The following is a 15,421-nucleotide window of genomic DNA, read 5'->3' as shown; positions in this document are numbered from 1 at the left end:
AATAATAATTTTTTTAGTATTTAAAATACAGGAAGAGACCAATTAGTATCATGGATGCTACACTGTCTGAAATAAGAACACTGTTAAATAATGCATGCAACAAATTTTTATACAAGTAGTAATTAGATTTCTAGGATTACTTGAATATTATAATAGTAATTTCATAGCTGTTACTATTACTAATTTTAGTAATAATCTCAATTAACTGGTGATCAGTCCCAAAAGAAGCATCAAAAAATGAGTTATCACATATCTTCATTTTCTCTAAAATATTACATTACAAATTACATTACATTACAAATTACGGAGTAAATAACAAAATGCAATTAACTTCCCAATGAGTTACAAAAAATGACTGTTAAATCCACACAGTAGTGTCAAAAAAGTTGATGCAGTCTGAGTTGAGGGATGAGGAGCTGCTGATCGGGTTAAAAAATTGGCTTAGTTAAGAGACAATCTTCTTAATGGGAACTTTCCTTATGTGACCTACCGGATTTTATTTTCTCCCCCCCGAATTTATATGATAATATCTGTTTTCCTAGGTCACCATAATTGACATCACAATATTCAAATGCTGATGATCACGTACAGCATCAGGCCGTTGTGATGGTTGCAGGGACTCAAAGCACCAGACTGCAGATAAATACAAGCCTGCTTCATGGTTACTTATTATACATTTGCGTATAGTGGGTCTGAAAAATTTGCAGCTAACTCCTTCCTTGGAAAGATGACAGCGCAACCCTTATTAGAATTGCTCGTTAAAGAAATATGTATCTTAGGAATGAAACGCCAACAGAAAATGAGAAGAAACAGATGGGAAAGATGGAAATAGATTGCCTCAACCTTTAGCCCTGTGTCAGGAATTTATTCTGCCTTTGAAAACATTTGGTTTAGTCTTCTGACTCAGATTTTCAGAGGGCTTTTATAATCCTTCAGTAGCGCACCTGTCAGTTAATCCCTTGTTATAATCTATCTTGGATCACCTCACGGGGGGAAGAGCTGATGGATACGCTCCCAGCCCTCTGTGGATTGGCAGGATGAATCGTTCTTTGGATACTGAGGAGGACGCACTGGAGGTCGGGACAGATGTGACACGAGCTGGCACTAGACCAAGGGACCTCTCTCCCCAGATAAAGACAAAGCAGAGCAGAGGATCTGCGATACCTCCCTTGCATCCTGCCTTGAGAATGTATTATATGCTTCTATTTTCTATACACACTGCATACTTTACTCTCTTTTTTTTTTCCTTTCCTTGCTTTCTAATCTTGCTTTTCTGACCCTCCTTTAGCAACACATAATAAATTTAACCTTGCAATGTTTTGCCATGAGCAGGCCAAAAGCTACAAGTAAGCATATGTGGCCTGATTCTAAAAGAAACAAGTCTTACTCCAATGTAATAAAGGTGTTTAAAATGTGGTGAACCTGTGCGTTTCCACTGCCTAAATCACTGCAGACATTCTGCATTTCCATGGCTTTTGGTCTTTTTCTTTCCCTTTCTCTCTCTCTGTGTTTTTAAAAGAAATGCAAATATACATTCACAACAAAACCTAAGAGCTGCCATTATTTTTTCTCAGAAAGGATAGATGATATCATTGTAGCAAAAGTCAAGCTAAGGTAAAATATACAGCTACACTGATGTAGAGACAAAAAGAAATACTAACCAGAGACTTCTCTTAAAGTTTTATCTTTCCCCTCCCTTTCCTTTTTTTTTTTCCCCTCCCTTAAGTTTAAAATAACATTTAAATACTTGCTCATGTTGCCAGAGAGCAGCTTGTGTTGCATAAGTATCTAGGAACAGAAGCCAAACCCTGTATTACTGTAAAATAACAGTAAAAAGGTAACAAATAGGTGTGCACAGACCGTAATATCTTCAACTCCTTCCATGTCTAGTCCACCCCATAATTATCTCTCAACAGAGTATTGTGACAAACATGAAAATTCCTGTCTTCTCATATCCATCTGCAGAGCCTTGTTTTAATTTTGCAGCTCATAAGGTTTGTAGCACCGTATCAGACATCCTTGTTCACTTTGCAGCCTGCAAACACCAGAATTTGTGGATAGCTTCCGAAAGACATGATAATGAGGTGCTCTTCCACAAAATCAACTGAAGAAAGTAGCTTTTTTTTTTTCCCCTCCTCTGGCAGTACCTCAGACATAACAAGATGGTAATTATGGGGAAAGTGGATGTGTAAATGGTGATTCACTGCATATAAGGTGAAAATCTGACACACTACAGCCTAAAATAACACTTTTTACCCTCTGACCTACAGATTTGTCTGTAGATTTGTTTTTATCACTTTTCAATTTTTTTTTAAACAGATAGTAGAATTGCTTTGAAAAAGGGAAAAGAGACAAAATGTAGGAAAATCCCTAAAAATCTAGCTGGCCTATAGAAGAGCCATGATAAGGTTAAGATTGCACTCTCGCTCATGCTTCAGTATTATTCAACAGCTACTGAGGATCTGCCGCCTGATCCTGCAGTACCTCCCCAATGATACGGGAGTGACACAGGTCCTCTGTACTCCTCCTGAAGCAGTTTTGTTTATGAAGCTTCATGCTCTTGATATAAAGGAAAGCATTTATTGCAACAGAAGAGAGTAACCCAGGGATCCATGGGGATATGAGTCTTCACAACCTTTGCTTTCTTAGACTGATTATCAATTTATAAGCACATTAGAGGGGACAGGAATCTCTTAGGAAAAGATAACACCTCTTTTTTTTCCAAAGTGCCTGTGGGTAGAGCCTTACTTGTTTTGCAGTCCTTACAAACATTCAGCATTGGTTGCTTTCTACTTCATTTTTTAAAGATTTAATCCCTCATTTGACACTATCAGACTCCTAAAATAAAGATCCCTCATGAGTGAATTTGTTGCCAGCGCTCTTTAAATAGGAGCACATTAAAATAAAAGTTTTGACTCTTGGCACAGTGCCTTAATGGCAAATAGCCTTCTCGGGGCTTTAACTCATTCAAGCTGGAACATCCACAGTGCTATGGGTGGAGATGGAGCGTCAGGAAAGCGTTTGGGGAGGAAAGGCAGACCTTTCCTCTATCCAACACCCTTCTCATGAAAAGCAATCTGCCCTTAGCCAAAACCTTCAGAAAGAGGCTAGCTTGCTTGCTTGTTTCCTCCCAGTTTCCTTTTTATGGGAGAAAAGGAGTGCTCTGCAGTGATGCAAACAGGAAAGGATTGCTCTCCAGAGAAGCGTGACCACTCTCTCCTAATAACAATAATAGAAAAGGCAAGCAATCTAAGCATTTAGAAGAATTTGGAGCAGAACACAATCCAGATTCTTAAATTGGATACACTCAGTTGATCTCTTGCAAATTTGTCCACTTCCATTTGGAGGTGAAACTCAACATGAGATTCAACAAGGCCAAGTGCCGGGTCCTGCACTTGGGCCACAACAACCCCATGCAGCGCTACAGGCTTGGGGAAGAGTGGCTGGAAAGCTGCCTGGCGGAAAAGGACCTGGGGGTGCTGGTCGACAGCTGGCTGAACATGAGCCGGCAGTGTGCCCAGGCGGCCAAGAAGGCCAATGGCATCCTGGCCTGTATCAGAAATAGTGTGGCCAGCAGGAGCAGGGAAGTGATCGTGCCCCTGTACTCGGCCCTGGTGAGGCCGCACCTCGAATACTGTGTTCAGTTTTGGGCCCCTCACTACAGGAAGGACGTCGAGGTGTTAGAGCGTGTCCAGAGCAGGGCAACGAGGCTGGTGAGGGGTCTGGAGAACAAGTCTTATGAGGAGCGGCTGAGGGAACTGGGGTTGTTTAGCCTGGAGAAAAGGAGGCTGAGGGGAGACCTCATCGCTCTCTACAACTCCCTGAAAGGAGGTTGTAGCGAGGTGGGTGTCGGTCTCTTCTCCCAAGTAACAAGCGATAGGACGAGAGGAAACGGCCTCAAGTTGCGCCAGGGGAGGTTTAGATTGGACATGAGGAAAAATGTCTTTACTGAAAGAGTGGTTAAACATTGGACCAGGCTGCCCAGGGCAGTGGTTGAGTCCCCATCCCTGGAGGTATTTAAAAGATGAGTAGATGAGGCGCTTAGAGACATGGTTTAGTGGGCATGGTGGTGTTGGGTTGACGGTTGGACTCGATGATCCTAGAGGTCTCTTCCAACCTTAATGATTCTATGATTCTATGATTCAGTTCTCAGCCAAGGATTTCTGAAGGGATAGCATTTGTTCGTATGGATCTGAGGTGAGAACTCAAGGCTGTGTGTTCCTTCAATAATATTTTATTGGGATAGTCCAGTGTTAACTGCACAATACATAAAGCAATACTAATCGGCTAGGCCACCAAGAATGAAGCTGATCCACTTGCTTGTCTAGACACTGACTTTATCTAAAGGAATGTGCATGTATAGAGGGGAAAAGCTCAACAAAACCAGAAAGATGAAAGCATAGCTTTGCAGGGTTTGGGTGTACTTTACACCTCAAACACATCACGCAGCATAATTTTAGCACTGCAACTGCTATCAAACATTCTTGAAAATATTGACACCTGAAGCCTGACGCGGGGTTGCCTGTTTAATTACTGTTCTCAGGCTGAGAGTCTGGAAAGAAGGTAAGAATTTTTTTCATTGAGGAATAGAAAGTATTTATTGAAATGTAAACAGTAAAATCAATTAGAGATTGTATTCCCAAAACAAACAAACCAGCCTCAGAAAAACAGAGTATTTTAGCAGATATGTGTCTTAACTCATTTCCAAAGGTGAAAACAGCAAACAAATACTGAAAAAGCATCTGCCACACTATATAATGTTTCAGTAATGCCACAGCTTTCCAGTTAAAATCAATGCAGGCTTCAAGAAAAGCATCCGTTACCTCAGGAAAAGAAAACTCAAGATTCCTACCAGAGATCCTTTCCAACTTTCTTTACTGACTTCAGGGAACCATATTCCTCACCTGCTGAGACCTTTTCTATTAACTAGGACAATTCTAAAATAAAATGAACTATTATTATTTGTATGTTCCACTTACTAGTTATTTCCATATATTTACACCATGTCTTGCCTGTTTTTGTAAACTAATAACAAGAACGCATCTATGTTAAAGATCAAGATTTAAGCCAAGAGTCAAGAACTAAAATGCAGAGCTCCCTGAAAGTTCAAGAGGGGGATCTGAACTGAGGACCGAGGCAGAGCTTTATCTGAAACCAGATTCATATTCAGTGACTTCTAGAGTTTGTGGAAATGGCATCTGCATGTTCTTCTGCAATAATGAAAGTGCAGTTCAAGTAGAAAAGGATACAGCACCCAAAGTAATTTAGATTCTACCTTCTGAAGCCTAATTCAGATTTACAATCATCAAACAATCAATTTTAAATAAGAGGCCCTTGAAAAAGAAGAAACAACCCTAAATATTCCTGTCACTTTTTTCCCCTGCATCTGCAGTATCTGATTAGTCAAAACTCAAATTAATTTATCTAAATATTACTATAAGTTATTTTCACGCAGCAGCAGCTATGTCATACTATGGTGGTACGTGATGACTGCATTTTTTTATTTATTGCTGCTTAGCGTGTTTCTCTAAAACCCTTGAATTGTACAAGTAATCCAGCCTACTCTCACATTTGTATGCATTTACTGAAACTGAATGAAAGAAAAATCAGCCTACGTTATTTTTAAATGAAAAAATATTTTTGTCCCCTTGTAAATTTGCATGTCCTCTCAAATTTCTCCATATTTTTTTCCAAATAGCTTGTCTTTTTCCTCCTTCAAATATCATGCCCACTTCTTCCACAATGTCAACCAAAAAGCAGCTGACTATTAGTAATGGATTGCCTTAAGATTACAACAAAGCAAGTGATGAACTTTTATAATAACCCTTTCCCTCCAGTTCTTCAGGCGGAGGGAGTTGTTTTAATTTGCATGTAAATTAATAAACTAAAAATGTGGAAGCACAACTCAAGGGAGCTAAGACAATTTCATGTTATCCTAGCAAGTTTGCTCGAGGAAAACATAGGTTTTCCCCAGTCTTGGGCACTGAGGAGTCTTGCTTGCCTGCCTTCTGGATGGAAGATTTTGCCAAAACCCTATTTTTCCCCGTTGAAGCCACAGCGGTGTGTTTAAGAGTTACCAGAGCTGCAGAAGTGTAATTACAGTTGTGGGCCTCGGCCCACAGGCTAAGGGTTCTGCTAAGGGCTGCACAACAGTATCCCACTTATCAACACACTAGTATTCAGTCACAGTCAAAGGCTTTGGGTCTCTGTTATTTAACACAGTATAAATAGATTCGCAAGCCAAAATGACTGACGAAACATCTGATAAGAAATATCGCTGTTCAAAATAGTAATAATAGGAAAAACTGAGTAAGCAATAAGCGACATCTAAGGTCTTACTTACCATAAATTCCTGTTGAAATACAGGGAAATGCCTGTAAAACAAATGAAAGAAAAAAAAAAATCAGTGGGATTTCTTTTTGCTGAACTTTTATCAAAACCAAGGGTATTTTTAAATGCCTGTTTTTCAACACCCAGAGATTACACATTGTAGCCTTCACTGTTATGGCATTCAATTCACAGGCATTTTCATGTCATTATATGAAACATATTCCATACGTTTTCCTTTCTGCCATGTTAATAAAGCTGCATTCTTTTTCTCATCTTGAGCTATGAGCAACATTTGAACCCAGAATCATTATTAAAACTGCCTTTGAGCTAAAAATTAATGCCATAAGCTAGTACGGTAGGAAAAAAAAGTAATATTCTCTGGGTAGAATTAGACAATGTTTCTTCAGTAGTAAAATAAGCTTGGCCAGCTTAAACCCTGCCCTGCCCTCCCCTGCCTCTTTGCCATGCCCTTGGTCACTATAACCTCCTCTTTTGTTTCAGAGCTTTTAATTTTTAACCTCGGTTCTTTCAGACACAGGGTTTGCAGTGACCCAACACACCTGTACTGCTACAAGTCAAAGGCTTGCAAAGTGGTGCAGGGAGGGGAACTAGAAGGTGCTGGGTGAAAAGAAAGGGTACATTTTTGGGTCAGCTTGGACACCAAAGAAAATGCATTATGCAACAAAAGATGGTTGCATACACTGTGCCAGCAAGAACGACAATTTACGTTTCTCCTAGCTGTACGTGTTGTCTCGAGATTCGCATTTCCGTGAGCCAGAGTCAGTTTTCCACCAGGAGGAACCAAAGCTGTACATGGTTTCACAAGAGAGACAATTTTCTTTGTGTGCAGTTGATATGTGATATCACCTTTGCCTCTCACCTCTGGACTGACAGCGAACACAGCTCAAAGGTACAAGAGCACCTGGGACCAAAGTCTCAAATATCCACCCTCAGGCTCCCTCCAGATCCCCCGGCGATGAGTCATCATACAAAAGAAAGGAATTCTTCTTTCCTTAATCACACAGGAAAACATTATTCAAAGCTAATGCTTGCTTTATATTTAACCAGGGAATTAATTAGGGAATGGCGATTAAGAAAGGAGAGGTCTAATGGAAAGAATACATCCTCCCCTCCTCTCTGAAAATACTTCAGTAAAATAAAGTGGGGGAGAATTATAGTCTCATTCCTTCTCACAACCACTACAACTTACATCCTGAAAAATACTTAGCTTTGTAGTTTGTACCCAATAAATCACAATGAATCAGCTCTTTAAGGAAATGAGGAATGGAGTAGAAAAAAAAAAACACCAAAAAACCCACACACAGTTACAGAGCTCAGGCTGAGGTGGCAACAGATGCTAGCAGTGAGATCAGCTCTTTAAGGAAATGAGGAATGGAGTAGAAAAAAAAAACCACCAAAAAACCCACACACAGTTACAGAGCTCAGGCTGAGGTGGCAACAGATGCTCCAGCAGTGAGAGGCAGGCATAAAGGATGATTTTGTCCAGTTTAGCAACAGATTTTAAAAATTCACCACTGTTGAAGTTTCACATGTTAAGAGATAATTGCTCTTAACAACAATAACAAGTGTTTTGTTTTCAGTTTTTTCCACAAGTCAAGTACCAGCACGTGCTTTAGTCTTATCGGCCACAGGGAACAAGTAAGAGTATTCAGGTTCCTTCTTTTACTGGCCTCACAACTCTGGGCAAGGCAAAACAATCCTCCAGCACCACCGATGACTTCAGACCCCCACACGGGTGGCAAAGCCACCCACCTGGGGAATCACGGGCTGGGGAGGCTCTGTGGCCCCCAGGCACCGAAAGGAGCACCGTGCACCAGCTCCCCCTCCGTCGCTGCAGACTTATCACCTGTGCAAAGCAAAGGGTATCTGGCTGATACGGCATCCAAGCGTGATGCATCTACTTAAAGCCCTGACGGTGCTCTTGAAGGGATTTACAAACCAACCACTGCACTATGGGACAGGCTTGGCACACGCCGTCAAGATCTCACACCGCCGCTGTGCTTGCTGAGGCCAATGGAGCCGAGTGCCTGAAGGGAAGGCTGCGGGCTCCAGGGGACCGGGCTTCCTTTTCAGTTTTGCTCGGAGAAGAGCAGATTAGACAACTGCATTTTCAGCACTGCATGGCAGACGCTTGTCGCATTTGTTCATCTTCATTCACAGAATACGCTGCTCTGAGGCCGTTTAGCAAGCTTTAGCTAGCAATTTGTGTGTTGTGCCTGTTTCTTAGCACTTACTTTAAAATTACTGTGTAGACATGTCATAATCATTACCTTGCTTTCAGTTTCTGTCATGCACCTGAAACATATCTGAATGGAGCTACAAGAATGTGTAAAATCCCATCAAGCTCCTTTCAAATACCAGTCTGTGTCATAACTTAGATGAGCTCTGCCCTCTCCCTCATTCAGAGATGATCACAGCATATAACCAGCAGATGTAATTTTGTAAAGTGTGACAGTGCTTTTATTCATTCAAGAAAGGCCCGTGCCCAAGATCACATATCAACTGTGTTTCCTCTTGGCTCCTAGGGAGACAATTTAGTCTAGATGCCAGGTTGAAATTACTGGCAGAGCAGTAATGGGGAACTCACAGCATGGATATCAACATACTACAATATTTGGCTTATGGACAAAAGATGTTAAGGTTTCTAACCTTTCTTGTGCATAAAAATACCTTAATTATATATATGATTTCAATAAAAACTTCAATTTCACAGTAGGAAACATTCATTCCTATTTCCACAATAAAACGTTTCTCATCTTAATTTGTTGCCGGTAACTGCTGTTTATTGACTAACCTTTAATTTCTTTGCTACTGAAATACCGTGTTTGCTTTACTTTGAGGCTAATAAGAAACGCTACCCTGACAGCACTCAAAACGGATACAACTCTGGAGTAGAACACAAGTAATAACGGCAAGAGCTTCCTACTATGCTGCTGCCATCATCTAGAGAAAGAGGCCAAATTAAATCAGCTGTGTGAATACTGTAAGACTGAAATTGATTTAATTCCTGTAGGAGAGGATGTGGGCGCTCAGCCTCTGGTCCTTTTTAATCTAATGTTTCTTTACTAAGACTACAGCAGCAGTGCTAATTAGGAGGAAATGTAATGCAGTTTCATGGGGAAAATTTACAATCGTCACCATGCGGAGGCCAAGTCGGACGCTAAGACATTTCAATAAGAGGGACTTAGGTATTTAAATACTTAAGGGCTTGTCTACAACAAGGGGTTCTAGTTCACACTGAGCTGCAATGTATTAACTGTTATACATTAGATGAATACGATTGCTATGTCTACATGACCAGATGCCTCCTACCGCAGTCCTAATAATTGCTACCACAGAGCAAGGACTTTCTTAAAATTAAGTGCTTGGCATTCTGCACCGGCATCCCAGTGTCGTTTCTGCCACAACCAAGCCACATACAAGGTAAGCACTTTTCCTCCAGCACGTAATACAGGAGACAAAAATAACATCAAACAAATTGAGCTTTCCCTGATTTCACTGCATCACCTCATGAGACGGACTATCTAATACTCGAGTTGGAGAGCCATTCCTTCACGCAACTTTCATTACTGAATCTTCACAAAGACCTCACGAACTTTTAAAAAACTCTTTATTTTTACTAAAATTGCAAGTAGAAGCTCCTGAGCTGTCTGCCTTTATCCCCTTGACATTGCTAGGAGTTACCCGTTCACAGCCTCTCTTTCTGACCTTCTCCCTCTTATTTGCCAGCAAGTGGGAAGTTGTCCTGGGTCTTGGCTTTGAGCACTGCTCCGGTGCAACTGTATTTTCCACAGCGGCCAAGAAAATGATATGCAGTTATTTCTCTTTGCCTCGTTTTTATGGACCAAAAATAATTAACTTGCCTTCCACTTTGAAAGACTATCCCTACAGCACCTTAGCAGTGTTAATAAATTGCAGAAGCACTAACACCCAGAGCACAGAAAGTCCTGAACCTCCAAAAACCTAAGCGCCAAAACACTCTCCGTGTCAGATACGCAGAAACTTGAATCCTTGCTTCAACAGGAGGAGGATGCCCCACTCCTGCCACTCGGAGGACCTGACCCAAAACTCAGCCAAACTGTGCTCTGTTATAGGTGCCTCAGTTTATAATTTTTGAAGTTGTACCCAAGTTTTTGTTTTTCAGCTTCCTTCATTTATACCAAAATATCATGGCAAGATGAGTTCCTCTGTGCAGTAGGCATTCTTGTCTTAAAAGTAGTATAGTGAGCACCTTTGCTAGATTGTTGGTCTTACAGTTGGTGATTGCCTCATGAACTGAAGTGGCAGGTGAGTGGGCAGAGGGAAAATTGCTTGTTTAAGAGCAGCCCTGACAACACTGCTCTGCTGCGATTCACTAGGGTGAATGCCAGAGGGACTCTGCAGAGGTAAAGCAGAGCGTTATAAGGTAAAGCTGCCTATGTTAGAACGAGCTCTGCTGCATAGAGTTAAAGTACTAATATGGGCCTTTTCACACCTTAAGTTCCCATGTGTGTTTTCAAAAAGTTTACTGTAATGTAAATATGTATTTGTAATAACTTTGTAGAACACCACAGATGAATAATGTTCTGGTTTCCTTTGCACTTTACTACCTCTCTGACTTGTCATGTCCACCTTAAAAAAAAAGTATTTACTGCCTAAAGCCTATGCTTTCTGCCAGGAAAAAAAGCATGTTTAGATAGCATGCTATGAAAACCTTTTAACATGCAACACCAAAAAGCTGTGGCACGTACGTCATGGCATTATGAAGTGCTGTTATCAAGACTGTGGCACAGCGCTATGAAAGCTAAGTATCAGCTAAACCACAAAGTAAACTAATTTAAATGGTATCAATTGTTTGAATAATGAGTAATTTATTTTCATGACAAGATTTTATGATTTGAATCTAGTGGGTGGTGCAGAGGTGTGGTGGGGAATACAGTGGTGTACGTTCACCACTTGGAGCACGTGGTCGAGGTGCTACAATGGCAGGGAACGTACAGGACCTCAGCCAGGAAATGGGAAGATGGGAGAGGGCTCTGTGTCATTCGACATAAGGGGTTTTCATTTCCCTTGTTTGGCTGGTGATGTGCATTTCGTAGTCCTTACTCCCCCTAGGTATGGCTGACATTTTGAGATGAATTACAGCTGTCGAGGTGGAATATGAAATGGCAGAGAAAGCATGGTCCTAGATGAACTTAAAGAAAACCTTTCAATCCTTTTAGTGGCAGAAAATGATATTTAACCATCTGTTGCATGTGCTCCAAACCCATTGCAATCATTATTTTCAACGTACAAGCAGAGGGATTCAAAACTGGAAGCCCTTCAAAGCTCATCCGTGCCCATCCTGGCAGCTGGTACGCACAGACGTTAACACCAGGTGTGCACAACAGTACCAGTTACCTGCTGTGGCCCACTCCCCACCGCATTTCAGTACAGCATTAACACCCAGTACTCCTATACCCCCTTTGTATTAAATCATCTCCATTGTGCGGACACTGACTTGCGGTATGCGACCGCAATTAGCACCATCTGTGCCCACAGTTCAACAGGAGGATGACCTGTAGAGCTCAGGGACAGCGAGAGGGACGTAAGTGCACTAACTATCCATCCCTAAGTCTAGCATCAAGCAGTGCAAGTTAGTGATGGGAGAACCAGCAAATTACTGTTCCTTTCACCTTGCCATGACCATTAGTCTGCCGTAACTTAATTTCTGTGAGCCTGAACAGTCTGAACCCAGTTACAGCACCATTTTTCAGTGTGCGTCAACTAACTTCAGTATCAGCTACACTGATACTCCTGTTGATCAGCCAAAGCTCCTAAAAAAATGGGGTGCCTTAGATGCTTTTCAAAATAACATGCTCTAAAATCACCTAACTCCAAAAAGCACCCATAAACTTCAGGGCCTATTATACCTCTTAAGCTGCCCAAAATATTAACAGGGTACATACATACATATTTAAGATATTAGTAACATCAAACATTCAGAGTCAAGTTTCACTACTTTTACTAGATTAAACTTATAAACCAAACCATTTCATAAACCACTAACTATAATACCATCCTGTTGCCTTTTAAAAATCCTTATACTACGATCTGGAAGGAAAATAAAATAAAAACTTATGTTATTTCCCAGCCAATCTCTTGCATAAATTCTATATTTGTCATCATTCTGAACTGTAATTTAATGGACAACAAATTTTGCAAGTAACTATCATTCAAAGAAAACTTATTAATAGAAAACTCATGCAATTCCCTATACTGAAATTTAAGAGAAAAAAATTAAATGGAATAATTGAATATGAGAATGTTTAAACTCAGTTTTCATTACAGACCCTATTAGCATGTTTATTAATCTGTCTTTAAAGAATATAAAAGTAATTATTGCCTCAAAAATTAGTCTCTTGAATACAGCAGATCACACACAAACCTTTAGGCATTCATACGAGCTTTCTTATTCACACACTGGCAGGTTCATGAGCTACAACATCCAGCTGTTGAGCACGATCAGAAACACTGGGCATGCAAGTACCAAAAAAAGTTGAGGGGAATTTTCTGGTAGAAAAATGAGCGTCTGGCTATTTTACATGCTGAAAAATTTACATGCCAGCTATGTGAAAGTTCTTAAAGGATGCTGACAGTTGACAAAATGCTGGTCAAGCCACTACAGCTGAAGTTCAGATTCAGACCCACCATCCTTTCTATATTGTGGCTCAAGACTTTTCTATGCAGCTTCATTTACCAAAATGTAAGTTAATACTGCACAATCGAAGGACAACGGGTTTAGAAAATTATACACAGCAGGAATTAAATTTAAAATAAGAATCTAACAGCTGAGTGGCAAATGATTATTGAGAGAGAGGACCCGTCGCAAAGCTACTGAGAGCTGATCGAAGGCCTCTTATTTAGTAAAAAAGATTTGCAACAAGTGCATAGAGAACTTCATCATAACTCGGAAAACACAGAAATAAAAAAACCCACATGTGTCAGTTTTTCAGAGGATGTCCACAAGTTTCCCCTGCTGGTCACACTTAAAGACTGCTCCAGATAAATATTTACCACAGACTGCAGTTTTCCTTTAAGTCTGTTTATTTATACAAAAGGGCAGTTACTGAAAGAGGCCACCTGAGAGGTTAAAAGGGCCAAAAGAACATCTTTAATATTTCCCGTTAACCAAACTAAATAGATCAAGGGGCTGGGGGGGGAGGCTTTTCCTTTGATGACCTGTTTGCCACAAAAGTGGCAACGTTTTCTTTGTCAAATTGTGTGCCTCATCTCACACAATGAGTCACAGTTTTGTTTAATTTTTACTGAAATAATTAAAACCTTCTACAAGAGAACATTCATTCAACAATGAGAATGTGGAAAAAAAAATGAGGAATCACTACCAGGATTTACAAATTATTTTAGCAGCTGTGTATTATAACTTTATATGAATTTAAAATAGATTTTTGAAGACATTGGAGCCACCTGCTACAATGAACTATGCAAGATAGTAGAGCATTGTAGTATAGAATTAACTTAAGAAGCTTCACTACTAGAGGAATCTCACCAAATTTTTATTTAAATTTTTTCAAATTTATTATCTTTCAGTAATTAAAAGTAATAGCTCAGTTAACTGCCTGGATAAAGACCTGGACTGAAAGATTTCCCCAAGTATAAACTCAGTTGTGGGATGGGGGTTATCTGGTTTTTTTCTAAACTATTTGCACATTTGTAGTTAGAATAAAAAGCTTATAGGGTAGCTACGGACTAACAGTTTGGTATACATTTTTAAAAATCATAAAACATTTATATTTAGAAATCCTCAGAAATGAAATCGTACGTTTCAAACAACCACAGAATAGCTGAGGTTGGAAAGCACCTCTAGAGATTGCCTAGTCTAACCCACCCACTCAAAGCAGGGCCACCTAAAGCTGGTCACCCAGGACCATGGCCAGTCAGGTTGGAATATCTCCAAGGATGGAGACTCCACAACCTCTGTGGGCAACCTGTTCTGCTGTTTGACCAACCTCAGAGTAAATAAGTGATCTGTTATATTTAAATGGGATTTTCTGTATTTCAGTTTGTACCCATTGCCTCTTGTCCATTCAATGGACTCCACTGAGAAGAGGTGCTCATCTTTACTCCCATCCATCAAGCATTTATACACATTGATAACATCTTGCCGCTGAGCCTTCTCTTCTCCAGGATGAACAGTCTCTCAGCACCTCCTTCTGTAAAATACAGTCCAAGCCCTTAATCATCTTTGTGGACCTTCACTGGAGTTGCTCCAGTACGTCCGGTCTTTCTTGTACCGGGGAGCCCAAAGCTGAGCAGAGGGGAAGGATCACCTCCCTTGACCTGCTGGCAACAGTCTTCCTAATGCAACCCAGGAGGCTGGTGGCTTTCTTTGCCTCAAGGATGCATTGCTGTCTCATGGTCAACTTGTTGACCACTGGCACCCCCAGGGCTGCCTCTGCAGAGCTGTTTTCCATCTGGTCACCCCCCAGCAAGTACTAGTGCATGGGGCTATTCCTCGCCAGGGGCAGGACTTTGCATTTCCCTCTGCTGAACTTCATGAAGTACCCTCTGCCCAATTCTCCAGCCTGTCGGGGTGCCTCTGAAAGGCAGCACGACCATCTGGTGTATCAGCTGCTCCTCCCAGCTTTGTATTGTCTGAAAACTCCCTGGGGTGCTTTCTGCCCCATCATCTAAGTCACTAATGAAGATCTTAAATAGTATTGGCCACACTATTGGCCCCTGGGGTACACTACTAGGGACTTGGCCTCCAGCTGGACTTCGTGCCTCTGACCACAACCCTTTAATCCCAGCAGCTCAACCAGTTTTCAGTCCACCTCTCACACAACAAAAAAAATATAGTCAGAAACATAATAATTGGGTTTATAAGACAGCATCTGCTTAGGATGTTCAGAAGCCATTGCAGTTGAAACACCAATTAAAGCAGCAAAAGGGCAGATGATGGGGAGGAAAGAATAAAACACCAAATGAGAACTTAGAACAGATTTAATTTTTTTTTTTCTTTCTATACCAACCCATGCCAAAACAGGCTTGAAATGAACGACAAACTGATTTTGAACTGCATCTGTGATGT

General features: G+C 40.8%; 1 protein-coding gene across 4 annotated transcripts in view; it reads right to left on the bottom strand.

Moving 5' to 3' along the window:
- MACROD2 (MACRO domain containing 2) overlaps positions 1-15,421 on the bottom strand; it is a 922,980-nt gene that overhangs the window by 301,581 nt on the left and 605,978 nt on the right. For all 4 annotated transcript variants that reach the window (XM_019472914.1, XM_019472915.1, XM_019472916.1 and 1 more), the window contains exon 6: positions 6,344-6,374. In XM_019472914.1, coding sequence (XP_019328459.1) covers positions 6,344-6,374 — 31 coding nt within the window. The remainder of the gene's footprint in view (positions 1-6,343; positions 6,375-15,421) is intronic.

Source organism: Aptenodytes forsteri, unplaced genomic scaffold (genome assembly GCF_000699145.1).
Source record: "Aptenodytes forsteri isolate BGI_AS27 unplaced genomic scaffold, ASM69914v1 Scaffold5, whole genome shotgun sequence".
Classification (NCBI taxonomy): domain Eukaryota; kingdom Metazoa; phylum Chordata; class Aves; order Sphenisciformes; family Spheniscidae; genus Aptenodytes; species Aptenodytes forsteri.
This window is presented reverse-complemented; position numbering and strand designations above follow the sequence as displayed.